Raw genomic sequence first — 22058 nt, 5'->3', positions numbered from 1 at the left:
TTGTTTTAGCATATCAATGAAATCCTCCTCTTTCCATCAAACTCAACCCACTTTTCTACTTGTAGAATTCCATTTTTTTTAAAAGATAAAATATATTTTTCACTTCATTTATGATAGCTCACATCATAAAATAACACAAGTTTACTCAAATACAAACATCTATTCTCCCAAACCATTTTTATACTACTTTTCTTACACAAATTGCAAGAAAATTGACCCAATATGTACAATTGACTACAACTTAAGCCTATAATGCCTTAATATAGCCCTACATTACATGAGGAAGATGAAAAGATTGAGAGAAATGAAATGTTTGAAGGAACTACAACACAACTAAAGAGACACATTTATAAACATGAGACAAAATTACCACTACCTCTGAGTGGTAAATTTGTAATAACCCTAGTGAATTCATAATTGCTCCAATCAATTCATAATGGCTACCTATGATTGATCTTACATTCCCCTCCACCTTTTTGAAGTCTTGCATATAAACTAAAATTAAGTTTTAATATGCATAATTTTTCAATAGGGCTTCAAATATACAACCATCGAGTTTTCATGCTATTATAGACCTATTTTTGAACCTACAACACGATCTAAGAACATATTAGTACTTGAGTGTTATTTTTTACTTAACTAGGTCTCTTTGATATTTGTCCACCAAAAGAAACAATTTCGTAACAAGTGATCATCTATCTTTTGGAATTCAAGAATTCAAATGTCTTACTTTCCTCTTCCTCCTTGCTGGTTGTCTTAGTTTTCTTCATACTTGGGAATCTACAAATCTCATATTGGGAGGTATTTGTGAATTTTATTCACATTTATTTTTATTGGGGTGAGGAATTTGTTAAAGAGTTAAAAATTAGTTGAGAGCTTGCAATTATTAGTCAAAGTTCTTAAACAACATAAGGACTAAGATCATTTAGATTATTTAGGTGAGCATAACTCACATTTTGGTATAAATTTTACCAAAAAGTGTTTCTCCACATTAATTATTGTCTCCACTTCTCATGGTGTTCTATCTCTTCTTGTTCTTAACTGAAAAGTAATATTGTTTAAATGACAATCAATTTGATGTCCTCTTATCTATTTGTTTAAGTTGGTAACTTAAGGAACATCCTTGGTAGTTTACAAATCAAATGGCCTCAAACCAAATTCTTTCTCAGTGGAGCTTTTTGCGGTTGAATTACAAATGCACAACATAAAGCATCGCCTTAACAAAAAGATTTACGCAATTACCAAAAAGAAAGCCATAAGCATGGATAGAGAAGTGTCAAACCTTGACAACAAAACAAGGATTCTTAGTGCAAAACTCGTGCCCATTTTTCATCAACTTATGGAGGCTATAGCGTATTGAATTAGAGAAGACAAGCTAATGGGAGAACAAAGGACCTAACCACTCCATAAATGGTGTGCAACACGTGGGTTTTGAAACATTCCTCAAGAGGAAAGCAAGTCATAAAAATGAAATTGCATGATTCAAATGAGATTTGGAAAAGCTGGAATAATTATATGCGCATAGGACATTTTCATTTGCATTCTCTTAATTTGAAATGAGAAGTTTTTCGTGTCACATTAAACAAAAGATATGTTATAATAGATCTCTTGATTTCTATGGCCATTGGAAAACATGCTCATTATATCAAAGGTAATTTTAAGAAATTGTTAAAGAAAACAATTCGACCCAAATTATCATGAAAAGAAAATATTTGGAGTTTACATGAGTTAGTGCATAAGCTCGAAGTTTCCCATCATCCTCAAAGGCAAGTGGAGTTGTAGCCAAGACAAATAAGATAAAGCCAAAAAAAAACCTATGAATTGTTGTGATCTTATTGGAAGACAGTCATAGAGAATCTTCATATTAGAGGCTACACCCTAACTTAAAACCCTCACCAAAATGGCAAGAAGGCATATAAATATTGTTGAATTGGATACTTTGATACGTATTCACAAATTAACCTACGGGCATAGTGTTTGGTGGATAAATTAGTCCTTACTTTTCAACACCCCAAATCCTATGGTTAGATCAACTAAGGTGAAAACATATCAATTGCTATGCAATGTAAAATGAACTTTTCAATTCATTCTAAAAATGATGTGATTATAATTTCTTTTGTAGTTATTCGTGGTTTGTATCGTGCACCACTATTTGTTTAACCAAAAGGTCATTGTCTCTAAGAGAACATATATTATGTCAAACAAGAATAATAGAAATTCAAGGTGAATGCTTTTCAAGATGAAGTGATCTTCTAAGATACTTTTTCTTCGTGGGAAGATGAGTGGCAACACTCTTGCCTTTTTCCATGCTGAGAATGTAACTGCTTGCTCAAGCAAGTTTGTGTTGTATCATTCTAACACTTCTAAGCAAAGATGTACAAAATTTTGGTTTGCATTTGTTCTAACACCCTAATCCATTCAATATTAATATTTTGGTGACCAAAATCGCTGTAGCTGGTGAGACGTTATAAAAAAAATAGATGGATTTTTTTGTGCCAAGAGCATGATTCTGGGTAATATTTTTTAAATGTTAAATCTATTCAAGGTTGATGGGGTTACATTAGAATAAGGACTTTAATTGATGAGTAAAATCCCCAAACTCCCCCGTTACAAATATGATCATTAATAAGTTCGTTAACATTCAGTCATCAAGACAACTCAAGCAATAAATTGTAGTATTATCGAAGAAAATTGTACATTGCTTTCACTCACGAAACTTCCTCTAGATTGTGAAATTCGAAGTCAAACCATATGCTAACTGTCCAAACATTTGGTAGTCATGTGGTGCCACGAGGAACAATGAAACTAATGAAGCACACCAATTCTACGTTATTGTGGGTAACAACATGCATATCACTGAATTGCCACACCAAAGAAAAGACTTCAGTAGAAACACTTTTGCAGTTTTAATTTGATTTTAATATAACCACAAAGATCTACACATTGGGCGTTAATGCCTTAGCATAGCAGTTTTCTTATATTATCGACTAATAAATTAGAAGCCTCCTCAAGCACATTTGCTAAATCAACTGCTGATGTAATACTTCTAACTCTATTTGAAAATTACTCATATATCATTTTTCGAATTGCTTTGTTAAATATCCTCAAGTTTAATTAAAATATATATATATATATATATATATATCTCAATTTGTTAACAAAAATATTCTAAGTATGATGTTATGAAGCATAATACTAGCCAAAAAGCACATATCCCATGCAATTCTTACTTGAAAGAAACATTTGCTGGCTAAAAGTTTTCTTCGAACTTAGAACCGATTTAGAAGATAATCGAAGCTCATACATAACGTCGTTGATTAAAGTTCGTTTCAGTATTTATCTGTTATTATGGTCCGTCTACATAAATCCGAGTGCATCGTAACTGATTTACTTTCTGATAGTTCTGATGAAATCCAACTTCTTTCTATCAAGGGTAATACATAAAGGAGCAACCGAGGAATGCGAGTCTTGATCTAATTTCTTGACAAAACAAGAAACCCAAACTCCCTTGACATTTAGTTGTCATTTATCTTTTGTTATTGGAACTCAAGTGGAATACTTCGATGAAAAAGCGTAAGTTATATCTTTTTAAGCAGCCAATATTCAACAGGGTTAAAGTGGAATGCTTGATATTCATCCCCAAAGGCTTGAGGAATAGGGTTATAGCTTGCTAAATTCATGCATTAGTGTGTTTGACACACATCGTTGGAATTAACTGAAAGGTTTGTAACGCCTCTTTTGACTTAAGATAAATAATACATACAAATGCTGTAGTAATTTCTCAGTAAATACCATCATAAATAACTTTTCTTGATTATCGTTAATTCTTACTTCTTGAACACCTCCTTAATTAGTTTGGATGAGTCACCGTCTCCCCGTCTATTTCTTCTTGATCTTATTTAGTTCGGAAGACAATCAACACCACCCTCGTCCATTTCTTTTTGATCTGTTATTAAGTCATGAATTCATAAATTGCTTATAGTCTTCGTATATGGTTCCTACAAGTTCAATACATCCTTTGGTTGAAGAAAACCAAAATAATGGTTCCTATATGTGGTTATAGTTCTCAAAAAGTTCAGTAAATTTAATATCAAATATCTGAGCCTTCACAAGACGGTGAAGCTTTATGCACAAGCTAGACAAAAAACATTGTTGTTTTGATGTTCCAAGGGTTGGATCTGTTAACTCAGTCGGTAGAACCAAAAAAAAAAAAAAATTCCAAATATTTTATGAAATCATTAAAGACTACAAAACTTGGCACATATAGCCATTTTTTGGCCAATGCATGTATATATACAGATCCTTTGAAATCGAACTGTTACATTTTACTGCCATGTAGCATTTCAAAAATGAAAAGCTAAGCATAATGCAAGTACAGACTAAAAATACAAATTTAACTAAACGTGAATAAAATCTACTTAGGCAGTAGAAACCACATTAGATGAAATGAAGAGCTCATATAATGATTACAATACAGTAAGATTTTCAACCCTATCAATCACATCTAAGGCTTGTATCCTATCAATGTCAAATTCTATTGTTGGTAGTGTTGTATGTTGCCTCAGTCCATTAAACTCATTCTTTGTGTTAGTAGTTGGAGAATGGCTATTGCTTTTGCTCAGTCTACAAGCAGCCTGATGGGCAGCTCTTACCTTAGCTGAATCAAATTCTTGACTTTTGCTTATTCCAGGGGTCAATTTTCTGAAGTTCACATCTTTTAACATGTCCTTATCCTCTTGAGAAAGCTCACAAAAAGCTGGAAGATGTTCATTTTCTATTGAAGTTGGTTTATCTGGAATAAGCACAGAGTTATTTGAACTTGTTACTGTAGAACGAACAGGTGATTTAATTGGAGACTTGTTTCCATTAATACTGTTTCTAGCTTGGTTCACAAGATGATGAAGCCACACAATCAATTCAAAAATGTAATTTTCTGTCTTCTCTTTCTCTGCATAATGAAAAGTTTGAATGAGTGTAAAATCACTATGCCCGGGTAACCTTCGATCTAATGCAGATCTGCAAGATCAAATCATCAGTTAAGTCTTGATTGTGGATTCCATTTGCATCATTAATTGAAATCTAACAACTAGAAAGATCAAGATTTTTAAATAGGCAATTTCAAACATCTGCTTACCCTGTATTTGCCCACTCTCCTACCCATCCAAAACCATGGTGTGCTCTGCTTTCAGCATTTCACAGCACACAGAAGAATCCAATTAATTGAAGAACCAGCATAGGTGTATGTCACAGAATTTGATAAAAGCGAATGCATAGGTCAATATTTTATATATTAAATAGTTATCTCATTACAAAGCTGGGAAAAACATTGTTAAGATACCATACAACAAGGTATTGAGAATTTTAGCATTGAGATAAAATCAAAAAAGGCTATAGCACAATTGGTTACTTGGTAGTGTTTGTAGCAACTGGAACAAGCCACGTCAAGATTTTCTCCATCTCTGCTTTAATCTGTGGAACTGTAAGCTGTAGACATGCAAAACAAATGGAATAATGTCTTACTTTGTTTAGCATAATGTTATACTATATTTGAGCCTTCTAGCCGAAACATCCACACTCCAATTGAAACTAAAATAATGTATATTGCAAAAACTAATTTATGTTGATTTGCAAAGCATTTCTAGTTACATGTCAAAATACTCTTTAAAATTATAATAGTTGCAGAGCAAGACATTTATTAAAAAGGAGGTTTAATATACAGCTTGCATAGAATATTATTATATTTACAAGTCCTAAGTAGTATTCAAAATTGGCTTACATAGTGATCACATTTACTTGAACTAAAGAAAATTTGAATATAAAGCCAAAAAGTTAAAAGATACTTCAAAAGATCATTAGAAAGCAATATACAGCTTGCATAGAATATTATTATATTTACAAGTCCTAAGTAGTATTCAAAATTGGCTTACATAGTGATCACATTTACTTGAACTAAAGAAAATTTGAATATAAAGCCAAAAAGTTAAAAGATACTTCAAAAGATCATTAGAAAGCCAAAATCAGGATCTTTTCAATCAAAGTAACAAGCATGATTTCCTATGGCTTCCTCATTCCAATTTTTAGACAAAACCCTTTTAATTATCTTCAAGAATGAATTAGCCAGTTAGGTTTCTGTCAACACCAGCACTCTACTATGCACCAGCCCATCACTCAAGGTAATTGCCAACAATTCTCAAAATATTGAAAAAGATCATTTCTGTTGTTTTGTGAACTTCAGGAAATCCTTCAGCTAGCAATTAGCTGGTTTATAATACCTGCCTAGACCAGTTATTCATTCTTAAATGACTGCTGAAATTGTGGAGGTAACGAGGTTCTTTTCTTATCTCCAAATTTTATTTTTTTAATAATTCCTTCGAAATGTTCCTCAAGCAATTCTCAGGAAAAGGTTGGAGATGCTGGATATCTCTGCTGATTTTGTGAATAGTATCTATGACTCCAATAATGGCTATTTTAATAAAATAGATTGTAGTATTACAGTCAAGCAAGGATGCCCTCCGCCATTATCTATCTATCTATCTACCTATCTGTATATAAAGAGAAAATTGAGAAATCATTTAAAAAGGACTAATGATAGGGCATTCAAAGTTTATGCAACATATTACCCCTTTATGTTGATGTGCAATGTAATGTACAATATGACCTTCAAAGGTTATGCATCATATTCCCCCTTTATGTTGATAAGTGACACTTTTCACGTTTAGATTAAGTGACTAGTGACCTCAAACTTAGCATACAAGTACCACATGTAGACAATTTTCCAAACAGGCTATGCAAATTGAATGAAACAAAAATCCATATCTGACATGAATTTAAAAAGATTGGAATTTCTTATCAGCTATGCCAGCCACATTGGGAAGATCTTGGAGACTTGAAGTCCCTCGATATAGACTCTAGATGTGATAAATTCTTAGAATCTAATTTACATCAAATATTAAAGCTTCATAAATGCAACACTAAGGTTTAACTGGGATTATCACGCGATTTACCATTTTATCTTGGTTAATCATGTACTAGAACATTTACAATTTTACACCATACTCGCATTATATGTGCACAGTAAACCAAAAGCATAAATGGAATTCAATTAAACGGATTTAAAATGGGAAAAACATAGAATATTTAAAGACACTAAAATGTTCATAAAAACATGCCAAAACAAAAACTATAAAAAATGTTCATAAAAACATGCCAAATAGTGTGTAGAAAGAGAAACAAAGTCCAAACTTCAATTATAAGACAAATAGAAATTCAAAATTTCAATGTTTTGTCAATTTGGCAATTACTTCTGAATTTTCCTTAACTAACAAGTATTCAGTTTTGGCTTTAGGAATACTACTACATGTTGTCAATGTCATAGACTCATAAATCCTGAGTTAATTTTTACACCTCGTCCATTGATTACCATATAAATCTGGTGTCTTTATGGTGCCTGGTTATTTTTTTGTTTTATTTGCATTATTTTCAGCATAAGATAAACATGTATTTGATATCCATATTCATAAACATCACTAACTTGTATGTTGTTTTTATAAGCAAAGATATTGAATTCAATAACAAAATTTATTTTCAGCTTTAACAAAAAAATAACATAGGTCATTAAGGGCACACCCTTTCACATGTAAAACTGACATTAAAAAAATAAGATTGAAACAAAGGAAATTATAAACTTAATGCAAAATCCAAATTACTAGAGCCAGCTGTGAAGCCCTTGCAACCATTCAGTTTTTCTAGTAATGTTTTTTTTTTCACATGTCAAGAATTGCAAAAGTTGGAACTTGTGCAATTATTCATTAGAGCAGCTTTTCCAGGGTTTGCACACAGCTGTGATAAACTGCCTATAAAAAATGTCTAGCTTGATGTTCAGAATCACATGTCAAAGTCTGAGAAATGTTTACCTCTTGCCCGACAGTACAAAAATGTAATGTCCCCACTTCTCTAGTTGCCATCCAGATGCTTAAGTTCACCTGTTACCCATCTCCACAGGTGAAATTCAGTGTTGGGAGATGAGTTGGTTAGCCAAAGGGAACCAAGACATAGTCAATTTTATGACTTTGGTGGACTAATAAAGTAACTTTATAATATAAAGTTATAAAAAGGACACTTTTTCTAAAAATAGAAAAAGTTAAGTTATAAGTTGTTTTAAAATGACTTTATATGCACCTCTTGGCTCATATTCCTAAGCAACATATTATTAAAAGGTGGTCCCACTTTTAATGGTGAGCTGACCCCTCTATTGGGCATACCTTATGAGAACCTAAGATTCCATTCGAATCTTCTAGATGCCAAGAGGAAGTTCGAATTAGGTTTGGTAGGCATAAGGAAGCTTGTACGTGCAAATCTGGGCATTATGTTTTTGGAGATTTTTATTATTTTGCTCTGCAAACAGAAGGTTTGGAGACCAAATTGGAGACGAAATCCTTCAATTTTGGGCAGGTTGGACGAAACCCCAGCCATTTCTATCAAGTCAGCACTTAGGGAAACCTTCAAACCAGGTCTAGAGGACCATTTTCAGAGGGTATGTGTGATTATTCTGCAATTTCAGAGGTTAATACTCAGATCTGGGCGGTTTGTTGGCACTTTCCAGCAGATTTGTAGCATTTTTTGAAGCAGTAATTGTTGGTAAAATCATTGTCAGGGCATAGCTAAGATAATTTGGCAATCAATTTGGACAAATCTCAGCACATTTGAAAGCAATCAGCAAACTAGAAGGCATTTGGAAGCAATTTGGGTGGAGTCTCCTGGCAAGTTTTTGGAATAAGCTTCAGATCTCCTGTCTGATCATCAATTTGTTTTAGATAATTATTCTTATGGTGAATAAACCTCATTGGAAGAGTTCAATTGCATTTGAAGCTATTATTTTTGCAAATTATCAATAAACCCTCATTCCAAGCTAGACGTGGGACCACCTGGTATGCAACTTTGTTCTCTTTAGTTAATGAAGCTTCCAAAATTTGCTTTTATAGTTACTGTTAAAAAATTTCAGAATATAAAATTCTATTTCAGTCAATTCTTTCATTGTATTTCTTGCATTCATTTCCATACAAGGCATAAAAAACACAAAAAATAGAAACAATTCAACAACCAAACAAAATTCAATCATCCTTATCGCTAGTCAAAGATTAAGTTTTGAAACAATCAACAAAATCAGATCAGATTTTAGTTGGGGATCTTTCAGTGGTATCAGAGCGATGATCCTGCCAGCCTGAGGGTCATCAAAGTAATTCTATGCATCGGGGCAGATTTGGTACTTACAGGTATTACACACGCAAGAGACCTCAAGCGGATTTGAACTTTGTCATGGAACCACCCTTTGAGACTAATACGAGTGATATACCAGAAGGACACAGGAGCCCACCCAGACAAGAGAGACAGGCACCTCTCACTCCTGATGAGATTATGAGGAGCTCGGCCAAATCGCAGCCAAGAATTGTTCAGGCAATCAACAAGTTACAGGACACACTGGACAGGATGGATCTTGGAAATCACAAGGGAAGGCGCAAGAGCCGTAACAGGACAGTTTCAGCTGCAGGGAGTTGTGGCAGCAGTAGAACCCCATCTTCCCTGGGTAGCGCATCCATCTCACCACGGAGGGACATGACCCATACGAGGACAGCGGACAGGCCTATGCTCCCTCGGTTCACTCCTAGAGATGAGCTACCGTTGACTGATCCACAGAATGGAATCACTTTCCAGGATACAGTTATGCTTGCCAGCGATGAGTGGGCTTGACTTCCAGCACATGTCAGAGATGCATTTCCTTTGCATCAATATTGTATGCAGCATCGTGACTCTATGAGGGGACAGAATGACAGGGGACCCAAACAGCAGTGGAATAATGATTTGAAGAAAGCTACTGATAAGCTGACTTTATCCACTTTTGATGGCAGCGGCTCCACTAGTGTATGGGCGTGGGTTCACAAGCTAGATATATACCTATCCTTGAAACCCATGGCAGAAAATGAGGCCATTCAGTTTTATGTCCTGCATTTGGAGGGTGTCGCATATGATTGGTGGCACCATGGATTGGTCACTCAAAATCATGCCCTTATTCATTCATACGCAGAATTCAGTGAGAGACTGATTTCCATGTTTGACAGGAAAGATGTAGAACTTTACTACAAGGTTTAGTTCTCCTGAAACACTCGGGACGTGCAAAGATATATTAATGAATTTCAGCGTATAGTAGTGATGGTGCCAAAGATGCCTGATAGGAGGGTAGTTATGCTTTTCATAGAGAGGCTTCATGAGAAGTATCGTGGTTTAGTCAAGGCTTTGAAGCCTAAGACTCTGCAGGAGGCTATACAACTCACTTTGGACTTACCACACCTCCATCCTCCACTTTTCAGCAAAACAAAAACTTTCCCAGGAACTCCAAACCCTTCCAAAAGCCTTTCAATCCACAGAAGGGTAACACATCTTCTCCTAAAATTGATCAAGAGTCTAGAAATGAATTGAAGAGAAAGAAACTGTGTTTTACTTGTAAGGAACCTTGGGAACCGGGTCACTAATGCCTTGGCAAAGGCAAAGCCCATCTCATTGAGGCGAGCTCAAACGTGGAGGATGAACACGTACAAGATACTAATGATGAGGGAGTGCATACTGAGCCACCACAGATAGAGCTTGATTCTACTAATGCACAAGCTACGGCCAATGTCACCATGGGCACACTCTCGAGTTATCCTAAGTTCCACGCATTCAGATTGAAGGGAACTATTCAAGGGTAGCGTGTAGCGTGTTTAGTAGATACTGGAGCAACCCATAACTTTGTTGATCAGCATTTGGTAGAGAAACATGGATTACAGATAGAGGAATTTTCAAGATTTGGTATTAAGGTTGCAGATGGTGTAGTGTTGGGATGTACTAGGAGGATTCCTCGGCTCAATATCCAGATGGGAGACTACACTTTGGCAGATGACTTTTATGTTTTACCATTAGAGGATTATGATGCAGTTATTGGTATGCAGTAGTTACAGGGGATTGACAGATATGTCATTGATCACCGCAGAATGTAGTTGGAGTTCTTAGCTGATGGTAAGAAGAGAATACTGAGGGCATTGTTGAATTGAGGCCCCAAGGAGGTTTCTTCTCACAGGATGGAAACTATTATCAGGCACAGAGATATCCTTTGGGCTACACAGTGCTTTATTTCATCTAAAGCACCTTCATCTCAGGATGGCAAATCATATCACATTGATATACACTAGATTTTAGATAAGCATGGGGTGGTGTTTGGTGATATACCACCTGGTGTACCGCCTGATAGAGGCTTTGAGCATGTGATAGAATAAGAGGATGGAGCAAAACCAGTCATGACCACTCCCTACCGCCATCCTAAGGCCTACAGAGATGAGATTGAGAAGACCATCAGGGAACTTCTGGACATGGGATTCATTAGACCGAGTTCTAGTCCCTTTGCTTCTTCAGTTGTACTGGTGAAGAAGAAGGATGGGACCCTACGCATGTGTATTGACTACTGTGCACTTAATAAGAAAACCATTAAGAACCGATATCCCATTCCACGCATAGAGATGAGTTGTTGGATGAGCTTCATGGCTCAGTTTATTTTTCGAAGATAGATCTTCGATCGGGGTATCATCAAATTATGGTGCGAGAGCTTGATATTCACAAAGCAGCCTTCAGGTGCCAATATGGTCATTATGAGTTCTTAATGATGCCTTTCGGTCTCACTAACGCCCCTGCTACATTTTCGTCATGCATGAACCACATATTTAATAAGCATCTACGTAAGTTTGTGATGGTATTTTTTGATGATATTTTGATTTACAGCAAATCATGGGAGGAACATCTGAGGCACTTAGATGAGGTGTTGAGCATTATGGGATCTCAGTCTTTGTATGCTAAGATGTCCAAATGTGAATTTGAACTCACTGAGATTTTATACTTGGGTCATGTGATAGGAATTGATGGAGTCAAAGTCCATCAGGAGAAGATCCAAGCTATTCTTGATTGGCCACCTCCCAGGAACATTTCAGAGTTACATGGTTTTCTTGGGCTATGTGCTTATTTGTTAGAGGTTATTCTTAGCTTGCAACACCTTTGACAGATCTCACCAGCAAATGGGCTTTCAGATGTACTCAGGAGGTATTTGATAGGCTTAAGCAAGTGATGAGCACTTGTCCTGAGTTGGCGCTTCTTGATTTCACCCAACCTTTTGTGCTTGAATGTGATGCTTCAAGAGAAGGTGTGGGTGCAGTACTTATGCAAAATCATCATCCTATTGTGTAAGAGAGTAGAAAACTAAAAGACAACGAGAAATTATACTCCGCCTATGATAAAGAAATGTTGGCTATTATGCATGCTCTCACAAAATTCAGACAATATCTAGTGGGAAGGAAATTCATTGTTAAAACTGATCATAACAGCCTTAAGTACAATGACTTCTTCAGTGTTACCTCCCTTGGATAATGATGGGAAGTTGGTTATGGTTCCAGTTGAGATCCTGGATAAGCGTGAAAGGACATTGAGGAACAGAGCGATCAAACAATATTTGATTAGATGGAAGGATTTGCCCATAGAGGATGCCACTTGGGAAGGAGAAGCTATTCTTCAGCATCCAACTTTTCAGTTGCTTGAGGACAAGCAATCCCGGAAAGGGAGGACTGTAATGTCCCCACTTCTCTAGTTGCCACTTCTCTAGTTGCCATCCAGATGCTTAGGTTCACCTGTTACCCATCTCCACAGGTGAAATTCAGTGTTGGGAGATGAGTTGGTTAGCTAAAGGGGACCAAGACTTAGTCAATTTTATGACTTTGGTGGACTAATAAAGTAACTTTATAATATAAAGTTATAAAAAGGACACTTTTTCTAAAAATAGAAAAAGTTAAGTTATAAGTTGTTTTAAAATGACTTTATATGCACCTCTTGGCTCATATTCCTAAGCAACATATTATTAAAAGGTGGCCCCACTTTTAATGATGAGCTGACCCCTCTATTGGGCATACCTTATGAGAACCTAAGATTCCATTGGAATCTTCTAGATGCCAAGAGGAAGTTCGAATTAGGTTTGGGAGGCATAAGGAAGCTTGTACGTGCAAATCTGGGCATTATGTTTTTGGAGATTTTTATTATTTTGCTCTGCAATTTGCTGCCATAGCAGGTACAGCAGGTTTGGAGACCAAATTGGAGACAAAATCCTTCAATTTTGGGCAGGTTGGACGAAGCCCCAGCCATTTCTATCAAGTCAGCACTCAGGCAAACCTTCAAACCAGGTCTAGAGGACCATTTTCAGAGGGTATGTGTGATTATTCTGCAATTTCAGAGGTTAATACTCAGATCTGGGCAGTTTGTTGGCACTTTCCAGCAGATTTGTAGCATTTTTTGGTCAGCCGTAGACTTCCTAGGGCAGCCGTACCATCCTTAGCTGCCTGGAGATTCAAATAAATAATTGTGAGGGTTTTTGAAGCAGTAATTGTTGGTAAAATCATTGTCAGTGCATAGTTAAGATAATTTGGCAATCAATTTGGACAAATCTCAGCACATTTGAAAGCAATCAGCAAATTAGAAGGGATTTGGAAGCAATTTGGGTGGAGTCTCCTAGCAAGTTTTTGGAATAAGCTTCAGATCTTCTGTCTGATCATCAATTTGTTTTAGATAATTATTATTATGGTGAATAAACCTCATTGGAGGAGTTGAATTGCATTGGAAGCTATTATTTTTGCAAATTATCAATAAACCCTCATTCCAGGCTAGGCGTGGGACCACCTGGTATGCAACTTTGTTCTGTTTAGTTAATGAAGCTTCCAAAATTTGCTTTTATAGTTGCTGTTAAAAATTTTCAGAATATAAAATTCTATTTCAGTCAATTCTTTCATTGTATTTCTTGTGTTCATTTCCATACAAGGCATAAAAAACACAAAAAATAGAAGCAATTCAAGAACCAAACAAAATTCAATCATCCTTGTCACTGGTCAAAGATTGAGTTTTGAAACAATCAGCAAAATCAGATCAGATTTTAGTTGGGGATCTTTCAAAAACTATCAGGGGAAAAAAAAAGTAAAGAGGACTTTCAACACAAAAACCCATGGGTTGACTGACAAATGCAGCATTCTTTTGAATTACATGCATATAAAATGTGCTTTTTCTCACATTTTCACATGCATTGACCTGGTTTTAAGCAGGATTCTGAATTACATGCGCATGGCAGATTGGAATGGCACAAGTTTGGTGCCAGGTACATATTAAAAATGGATATACGCATTTTTTGTGACTATGCTCTACACTCAAAAGCCAATGTACGTCTCTATACTTAAAAACCAGGTTCATGTACGCCACTAATACTGATAAATTGATAGTCACAACTTGTCACAATCTCATACCTGGATCAAGCCATGTGTCACAATCTTGTGTGCTTGGCCTAAACACCTGGCAGCTCATAAGACCCACCATTTTAACAGAGAAAGAGGCTAGGCAACAACAAAATCTTTATCACAAGGAAAATTGGTAAGATATCTGTTGCAGACCCAATCTAGGATTACAGCAGTATGAAAGCAGGCCTTACCTCCATAAGCCTAATTGCAGCCAAAAGACACACTCAAAACCCAAAGCCAATGAGACCCCAGAAACAATAATACTTAAGAATCTGGTTAAGTGTCCAACAATTAGCCAGTTTTCTCCTAGTGTATTTCATAACATTTGTCATTGGTCTAACTCTAAACGCAGTTTATTCCTAGGTTATATAGTTTATTTTGAGTAGATCTCTTATCACAATTCTATTTCATGTCAGAGACATCAATCTATAAATGAAAATACATATAGTCAAATATTATCTTCTCAATCTAATTCATATTTTTGCTTATATAAATAAAATAAAACTATTATAGATATCTTAAATAAATTTATCTAAAAAAAATGCTGAAAGATATCAGTCTTAGTTATTTTATTTACTTAGAACTGTTTAAAAATTATTTTATTTTAATTACATTGCCTAATTTGTTTTCATTTGAAGAGCTATTTACTTGAGAGTTATTTTATTTTACTTCAGATTTTACGAGTTTTTTTTTTATTATTATTTACTTGGGAGTTATTTTATTTACTTGAGTTGTTTTATAGTTTTTTTTTCATTTTTTAAATATATGTCGGTTGTGTTTAGTTTTAACTTTTATGTACATGACCATGACATGATGCTCCATACCCTGCTGTCACTTTAGATGCCTCTCAATGTAATCAAGGATTAGAAGGATTTCACCAATCTAATATCCGATCTACCAAAAACTAGTCTCCAATATGTGAAAACAGTAAAAGTGAAGTTATTAACTCAACCACCATCACAACCAATGTCAAGTTTCATAAAGAGTAACAAGTATTATCCGAAAATATTTGTGGTCAACCTCAGCACCACATTTGGAAGTGTTAACACTCACTGATTTTTGCAAGAATTGGACTCGGCAAACTAATTTTGACTCAAACTTAGACTTGCCAAAGACTCGACAAATTGAAATACCATGAAAATGTAGAGATTTTTATTATGTGCCCTTCACTATACAACCTTAAAGGCCATGTTACTGGATCTGGCAGGTTTCCAGCCAGATTCTGGTCCAATGTGGAACCAATCCCTCTGTGAATTCCAGCAAGGTGAAAGATTTGGACAAACAGTTCATTCCAAGCAAACTTGAGAAGAACCCAAGTTGCATACTACAAACCCACAGCAAACCCATCGTTTATGGGTCGTTGTTTTATTTTTTTTTGCTTTTTCCTATATTTTTTAATCTTTCACTTTGACTAGGAGACCCTAAAGTAGATTCCTAACCCTAAAAGTGCCAACTAAAGCATTTCAAACACCAAACCAAACTAATTTTAGCTCGTTTTGATAGCAAAAAACAAAAACCATTCCCAATGTCTGAACATTAATTCTTATTTATCATTCAACAAAGAGACTTGAAGGTTGGTCATTGATGATTCCAAATTATTGACAGCTATTCCTATACATTTGCAAGAATTAATATGCTACCATAAAGCTCATAGAAGAAGATTTTTAAAAAGAGATAAATGTTATTTATTTTATTTTTCTCATTTTTCATTTTTGTTATACAAAACCTTTTTCTTTGCTTTCAACTTGTTTCTCTTTCATTTTTCTTAGTTTCTATAAATGCTTAACATATTAAATGATTTAGGTCTTTTTTTGCATTTATTCATTTTGAATGAATTGTTTATAAATCAAAAACCACGCTCTCATAGGGTATATAAGGGCAGCTAGTTCTATCTCAGCAACCCAACCTAAATTCAAAACAAATCTAAACTCTCTTCTTTGGAGGTATGTGTGTATGATACAACCAAAACCAAGTGGTGGGGGGGTATATTTGGAAATACAAGGGGTATGATGTGAGATATGGTATCAAAGCTTGTCCAATAAAGCCTAGTAAGCATGTGCCATCGAAGCAAGTGGTGGAATATATTAATGAGCAAATCAAAGCAGATGAAGTAGCAAGTAATAAAGAAAATCATCCTTTACTAAAGAGAAGATCTGAAAGAATAAAGCCCCAAATACCCCCATCTAATCCTACTATTGTGGTAGAGAGCCACCCAATTTTAGCCACTCCTCAAGAACAACCCACTACAAACAAGTAACCAAAAGGACCTTTGAAAATGATATTCAAAATGAGGTTTCAAATGCCGTAAACCAATGCATAGCAAGATGCATTTATGCAAATAGATTGCCTTTAAATGTTGTTCACTCACCTTATTGCCAAGAAACAGTGAAAAAAAAATAGTGAGGCTCCAAAACAGAATAACAGTCTAGGTTATGAGGTGTGGCATCTTATTAAAAAGATGAGGCTAGGCTTCTAAAAGATTCATTGAAGCCCATAAGGGATTCATGGCTTGACATAGGACTGTCCATTGTCTCAATGGACGGAAAGATGTAAAAAACCAGCACTTGATCAATGTCATTACATGTCCCCTAAAGCGATGTAATGTCCCTTATTAGGATGGCTTATGAATTTTGGGACAGAACCTAATACTTTAACTACAAGAGTCTTTTCCTTAAGAAAGTATCAAGAAACTGATATAGTTGACAGTACATATCACTTGTAATGAGAATGATGAACGATGTACAGATATAAGAATATATTGATCCTCCCGGACTTGTTACAAGAGATAACTCGGTGCTATATATTTATATTGCAATTTTATAATGGATCTGATATTCTGTTTTACAGCGTGCAAGCCCTTCCTGTCTGATATGATAGACTATCTTCTGCTATGTCTGAGATACAGACGATGATGTAGTGGCTATTCGAGAGGTACTGTCGTTCTTGTTATGATCGCTTCGCTAAAGAGATCCGAGTCTTGTTGGATCGATGAACTGTCACAGCTGGTTACAGCATTTGGCCTTCGGCCATGCAGACTATACAATTAAGGTGAGGGTGTCAATGACATAGGTGATTCGGTCTCTAGCCTTTAACGTCTGATGCTTGCATCCGACTGGCATCTTCGGGGTATGAGTTGTATTTGTCAGCTGTCGGCTATGGATTTGAAGTCCCCGTTTCCCTTCTGCTATCACACAGACTATCTCTCTCCAAAATAACCTGTATAATCTCCTCTCCCCCTTTCGAGTGCTTCGATCTTTAGTATATACCTTACTGGTGAGGGGATACGATGTTTGAAGCCACCCATTGGTTCGACGCACTCCTTCCTCGAAACATGTTAATAGCTAACCAATGAAATGGTTAGATTGATAAACGAGTTCTTTGATAATTGTATTTCGCGCCTAAGTGTCATGTACTACAAGAGATTAAGACGTCGGTATGGAGGAATGTAATCCTCGATACCCATAAGACGTGTTTTCTGCTCAAGGACGTTGTCTTTATAACTATAAATAGATATAACTCTTCCAATATTTATGGGGACATGACAAGCGACCATTTTTTTTAAGCCAAGGATTGTTAAAGGGACATAAAAGACATCCAATTTGTTGCATATATCTTCATTGCAACCATTGAAGAGATGGGATCTCGTAATGTTGTTCAAGTCTGTTGGTAAACAGATTTGTCACTGCGATTGTTTCTCTAAAACTGACCTTGTTTGCCCGAAGAGCAGTGACAACCACGCCAACAGTTGGAAAGCTTGCAATGTAATTTTTGTGTTCTTTTGTCTTGAAGGAACAAAAAGGAAGGAAAACAAAACTAAAGAGGATAAATAACAGAAACCCCAACAGTAGACATAGGAATACCAATTGAGACATCACAAAAGATAACGATTACAAAGGAGGTTTAAGCACAAGATAAGTTTTAATATGCAATTGTGATGAAATAAAGGGAACACATTTCAACATACAAAGAAACAAGTTGCCTTAGCACCTTCAAACCAAGATACCAAGGTATGACTGTGTATCATTATTTACATAAATTTGCTATCTACATATACCCCTTTTTCTTGGCATTGAGAAACAAGTTGCCTTAGCACCTTCAAACCAAGATACCAAGAAATCCCTTTTATCCACTCGCCAAAGAAAGATTGTCTCCTCATAATCTATCCGACCGAAAAGGTTCAATGACTTCGGCTTCAAAGCCTTCTAATAATTGTGCACGTTGAGGTGACATTTATTTAGAGCATTTTGTCAAACCGTTCCCATGTCTTCTTTTTCCATGGAACTCGCTTGGATACAAGTGTACATGAAGTGATTCGGTTGAACCTCTATTTACTAAATTTGTTGAAAAAATGTTAGTGCTTCTTGATGATAGCCATATCTTTTGTGAGTTGCAATGATCAAATTCTATACCAAGAAATTTTATCTGGCATGTTATCAAAAATCTTATGAGTATCCTTCAAACGATCCTCTATATTACTTGTGAAGTGCATTTCCTTTAAAGTTCTTAGAACTTTTTCAACACATTCTCTTGCGCATATCCCTTAATTGTGGACACAATCTATCTCTCACACAACAACCATGTAGCATTTTATAACCTCTTATCCAATCATATCCACATGTCTCTTCAATTCCTCTAACTTTCATCAATCGCTCTAAGTTTTAAAGTTCATCCATCCTTCTTAGATCTGCACTGATCTATTCTCATATGATTAGGTTAGGACGTGCTTGAGAGTGCATTAATTCGGGATCTTGAGAGCTTCCTTGCAAATCTATTTTGCACTCATTTCGTTCCTTGAGTGGATATCTCTTTGATGCCTTTCTGTCAGAACAGTTCACGCACCTTGCCTGTGATTCCATATTTTATATACACATGAACCAAAGCATTTCCAAATTATAATATCTGACAAAAATTTCCCTTGCGATATTCTTTAATATGAGATGGCATCAATCTAAGGCATTCTGGCAAATAGTTCATGATGCCTATGTGTATGCTTCAGCTGTCACAACCATATTTCCTATGAGATGACATATCTATGAGGCAATTTGTCCACATATTCAAGGGCTTTGTTAAAAGATTCAAGAGCATGGCTATGCTTCCACATTTTGTATGCATGTCAAACTGAGCATTTGCAAGTACAATATCCAAGCATGATGGTTCGATGGATGTCCATAAACTATTTGAAAACTTCAACCTTCAACACAAAAGTGAAAGTGTTGGTGCAATGGGCTTCACAACTACCGACTTCATTTGCTTGAAAGTTTCTAAAGCCGTTTTCAACAAATTTAATCTGTGCATAGCCTTTTGTGGTGTAAGCCGCGATCAATGTATTCCATGAGATGACACCTCTTTGAGGCATTTAGTAAAACAGTTCATGGGCTTTGCTATCCATTCCACATCTTGCATGTGTGTCTGTTAGCGCAGTTGGAACTATAATTTTTGACAAAAATCATCTTCCATTATGCCTTGATGGATATCTATGTCGCAGGTATCTTTGCTTCATACCTGCTCATTGCACTTGCTCGAGAGCTTTTGAAGCCTTTTAAACAAATCTACTTTGCACGGCTTGTAATCATTGCTTTCATTAGATCACGTTTCTTAGAAAAATTGTTTGAAACAATTCATTTACTGCCCGTGTGCTTTCACATTTTACATTTCAGCAATTATGGTATTTCGTAAGGAGATATTTGTTGAGGTCTATGCGTCCACTCCTGTGTGTGTGAGTTCTTGGTAGTTATTATAACTACCTTAGCTATTGGAATTTGAAGACACTTAGGTAATTGAACAAAATGGATGATAGATATCTTCATTGGTGTACGAAAAATTATTCATAACTCCATAACTACTTTAGGTCACTTTGACAAATCACCGAAATGGTCAACTCCATGATATCAATTTCTTAATGTCAATGCAAAGAGGCTCTTTAATAGCTAATTGGTGCCTTCACTATATACCCAAACACATTAATTTTTCTGCACTATTGTCCTTTAGCACCATCTCAAAGTGTCAAAGCGATTGTATTATTGGCCATTTAATGATTCAAACCAACTCACTAATGTGAAGATATCGGTGATTTTAGAAACCGAAACAATTCACTGATAACAACTTCGAAGCCTCTAATGATTCTTTCACAACTCATTTCTTCTTTATCAGTAAATAGTTCAAATACATCAGTTCAGCAATATCTTGTCATGGAGACTCCACTCATCATTCATATTGGCAATTTTAAAAACTGCACTAAATCACCGATGAATAAGTAATAAGAATATGTTGAAACTTTTAACCAACTTAGCCAACATTGAAAGACCAATGAAACAACATTTGTCTCTTCCTTAATAATGTATCGGTGTGTTTTTAAACTTCATAAAGTTAAACAAATTGCCACTTAAGTATATAGAGAAGTTGACCAGGTAAATAAAGTTGCCAATAAAGCTTAAACTACTTATCCCCTAATTTCTTCATTGGTGTTTAGAACACTTTGCAAACTGTGCAAAGGAGTAGATTTATTCCTTATCATCAGCTTTTGGAATTACTTTGACCTTTTAAAACGATGTCATTGTTTTTATACTTTCCATCAGTATGTTGCCTCATTTTTGGGATTAAAGACTTTTATTCATTGAAAATTAAAGACTTTAATGCCGATTTCATATGAACACAATTCAGACAACACTTGAGATGCACATTAATCTAATTAGTCGGGAATAGGATAATGTGTGCGTTGATTTGAAAAATTTTAAGGTCACGTTCAAAAATAGGGTAACACAGTCATAACAAACAACACAGAATTGTAGAGATGTGTTACTGGTTGAGGAATGCTATTGACACATCTTTTGGACACCTTGTGCTGTCCACTCTCTCAATCTTATGCTACAAAATATTGCGAACAAAACCGATTGGATCAAACAGTTGCATGTAGAGGCCAAAGAGATTTGAATGTTCATCACCAAACACAACATGTCATGAGGCATATTTACATAATTTTAGAATCTAGAGCCATTGAAGGTAAGTGAAGCAATTTAACATTTTATGTTTTAATTTCATTTTAAGTTTAGTTACTTGGGAAATTTATTGTTTTAAACTTAGGTAGATCATAATTTGATTATCTAATACATATTCTTGTTCTTATTTAAAGTTTGTTTTAAATGGAAGATCCTAGATGACTTTTGGTGGGATCGTGTGGAGTATCTCCCTAGTTTCACAAACCTATTTTGAGTATGATTCATTAAACCGACATGGACAAAACCTGCTTGGGAAGGACATATCATGACATCAACTCAACGATTGAAAAGATAAAGTTGTAATGTCCCCTACTAGTGATTACCTGAATTTTGCCCTAAATTAGTAATTCCACAATATAGTTTATCATTTTTTTAATATATAAGAGTGACTTTATGTAATGTCCCTTACTATATATATAAGCACAAATATGTTTGCCTGAATTGCAAATTAAAGAAATAAATCAGAAATAGGAAGATATCATACCACAAAGGAATTTTTCTATTAGTTCATATAAAACATCTATTCTCACAGATCATTCATATGCAGCAGAGCTTGAATTTATACAATTATATCTTAAATGGATTAAAAGCATAATTCATTTTGTTACATGATTTGGGGAAAACAAGGTATAACCAGGTTTGCCCAACCGTCCCACTCTGAGCCCAAAAGCAGTTATCATGCCCTTTTGGCCTTGGCAGTAGATTACCTACTCTCCAA

The 22058-nt window shown here is 35.4% G+C and overlaps 1 protein-coding gene across 2 annotated transcripts in view; it reads right to left on the bottom strand.

Annotated features, from left to right (window-relative positions):
* Positions 1-4238: 4238 nt before the first annotated feature.
* Positions 4239-22058, bottom strand: part of LOC131044787 (protein PSK SIMULATOR 1) — a 163180-nt gene continuing 145360 nt past the window's right edge. For both annotated transcript variants that reach the window (XM_057978229.2, XM_057978224.2), the window contains 3 exons: positions 5408-5484; positions 5135-5179; positions 4239-5016 (listed from right to left, as the gene is read on the bottom strand). In XM_057978229.2, coding sequence (XP_057834212.1) covers positions 4467-5016; positions 5135-5179; positions 5408-5484 — 672 coding nt within the window. In that variant the 3' untranslated portion in view covers positions 4239-4466. The remainder of the gene's footprint in view (positions 5017-5134; positions 5180-5407; positions 5485-22058) is intronic.

Source organism: Cryptomeria japonica, chromosome 3, assembly GCF_030272615.1.
Source record: "Cryptomeria japonica chromosome 3, Sugi_1.0, whole genome shotgun sequence".
Lineage (NCBI taxonomy): Eukaryota > Viridiplantae > Streptophyta > Pinopsida > Cupressales > Cupressaceae > Cryptomeria > Cryptomeria japonica.
The sequence above is the reverse complement of the archived record's forward strand: the minus strand, read 5'-3'. Positions and strand labels throughout refer to the sequence as shown.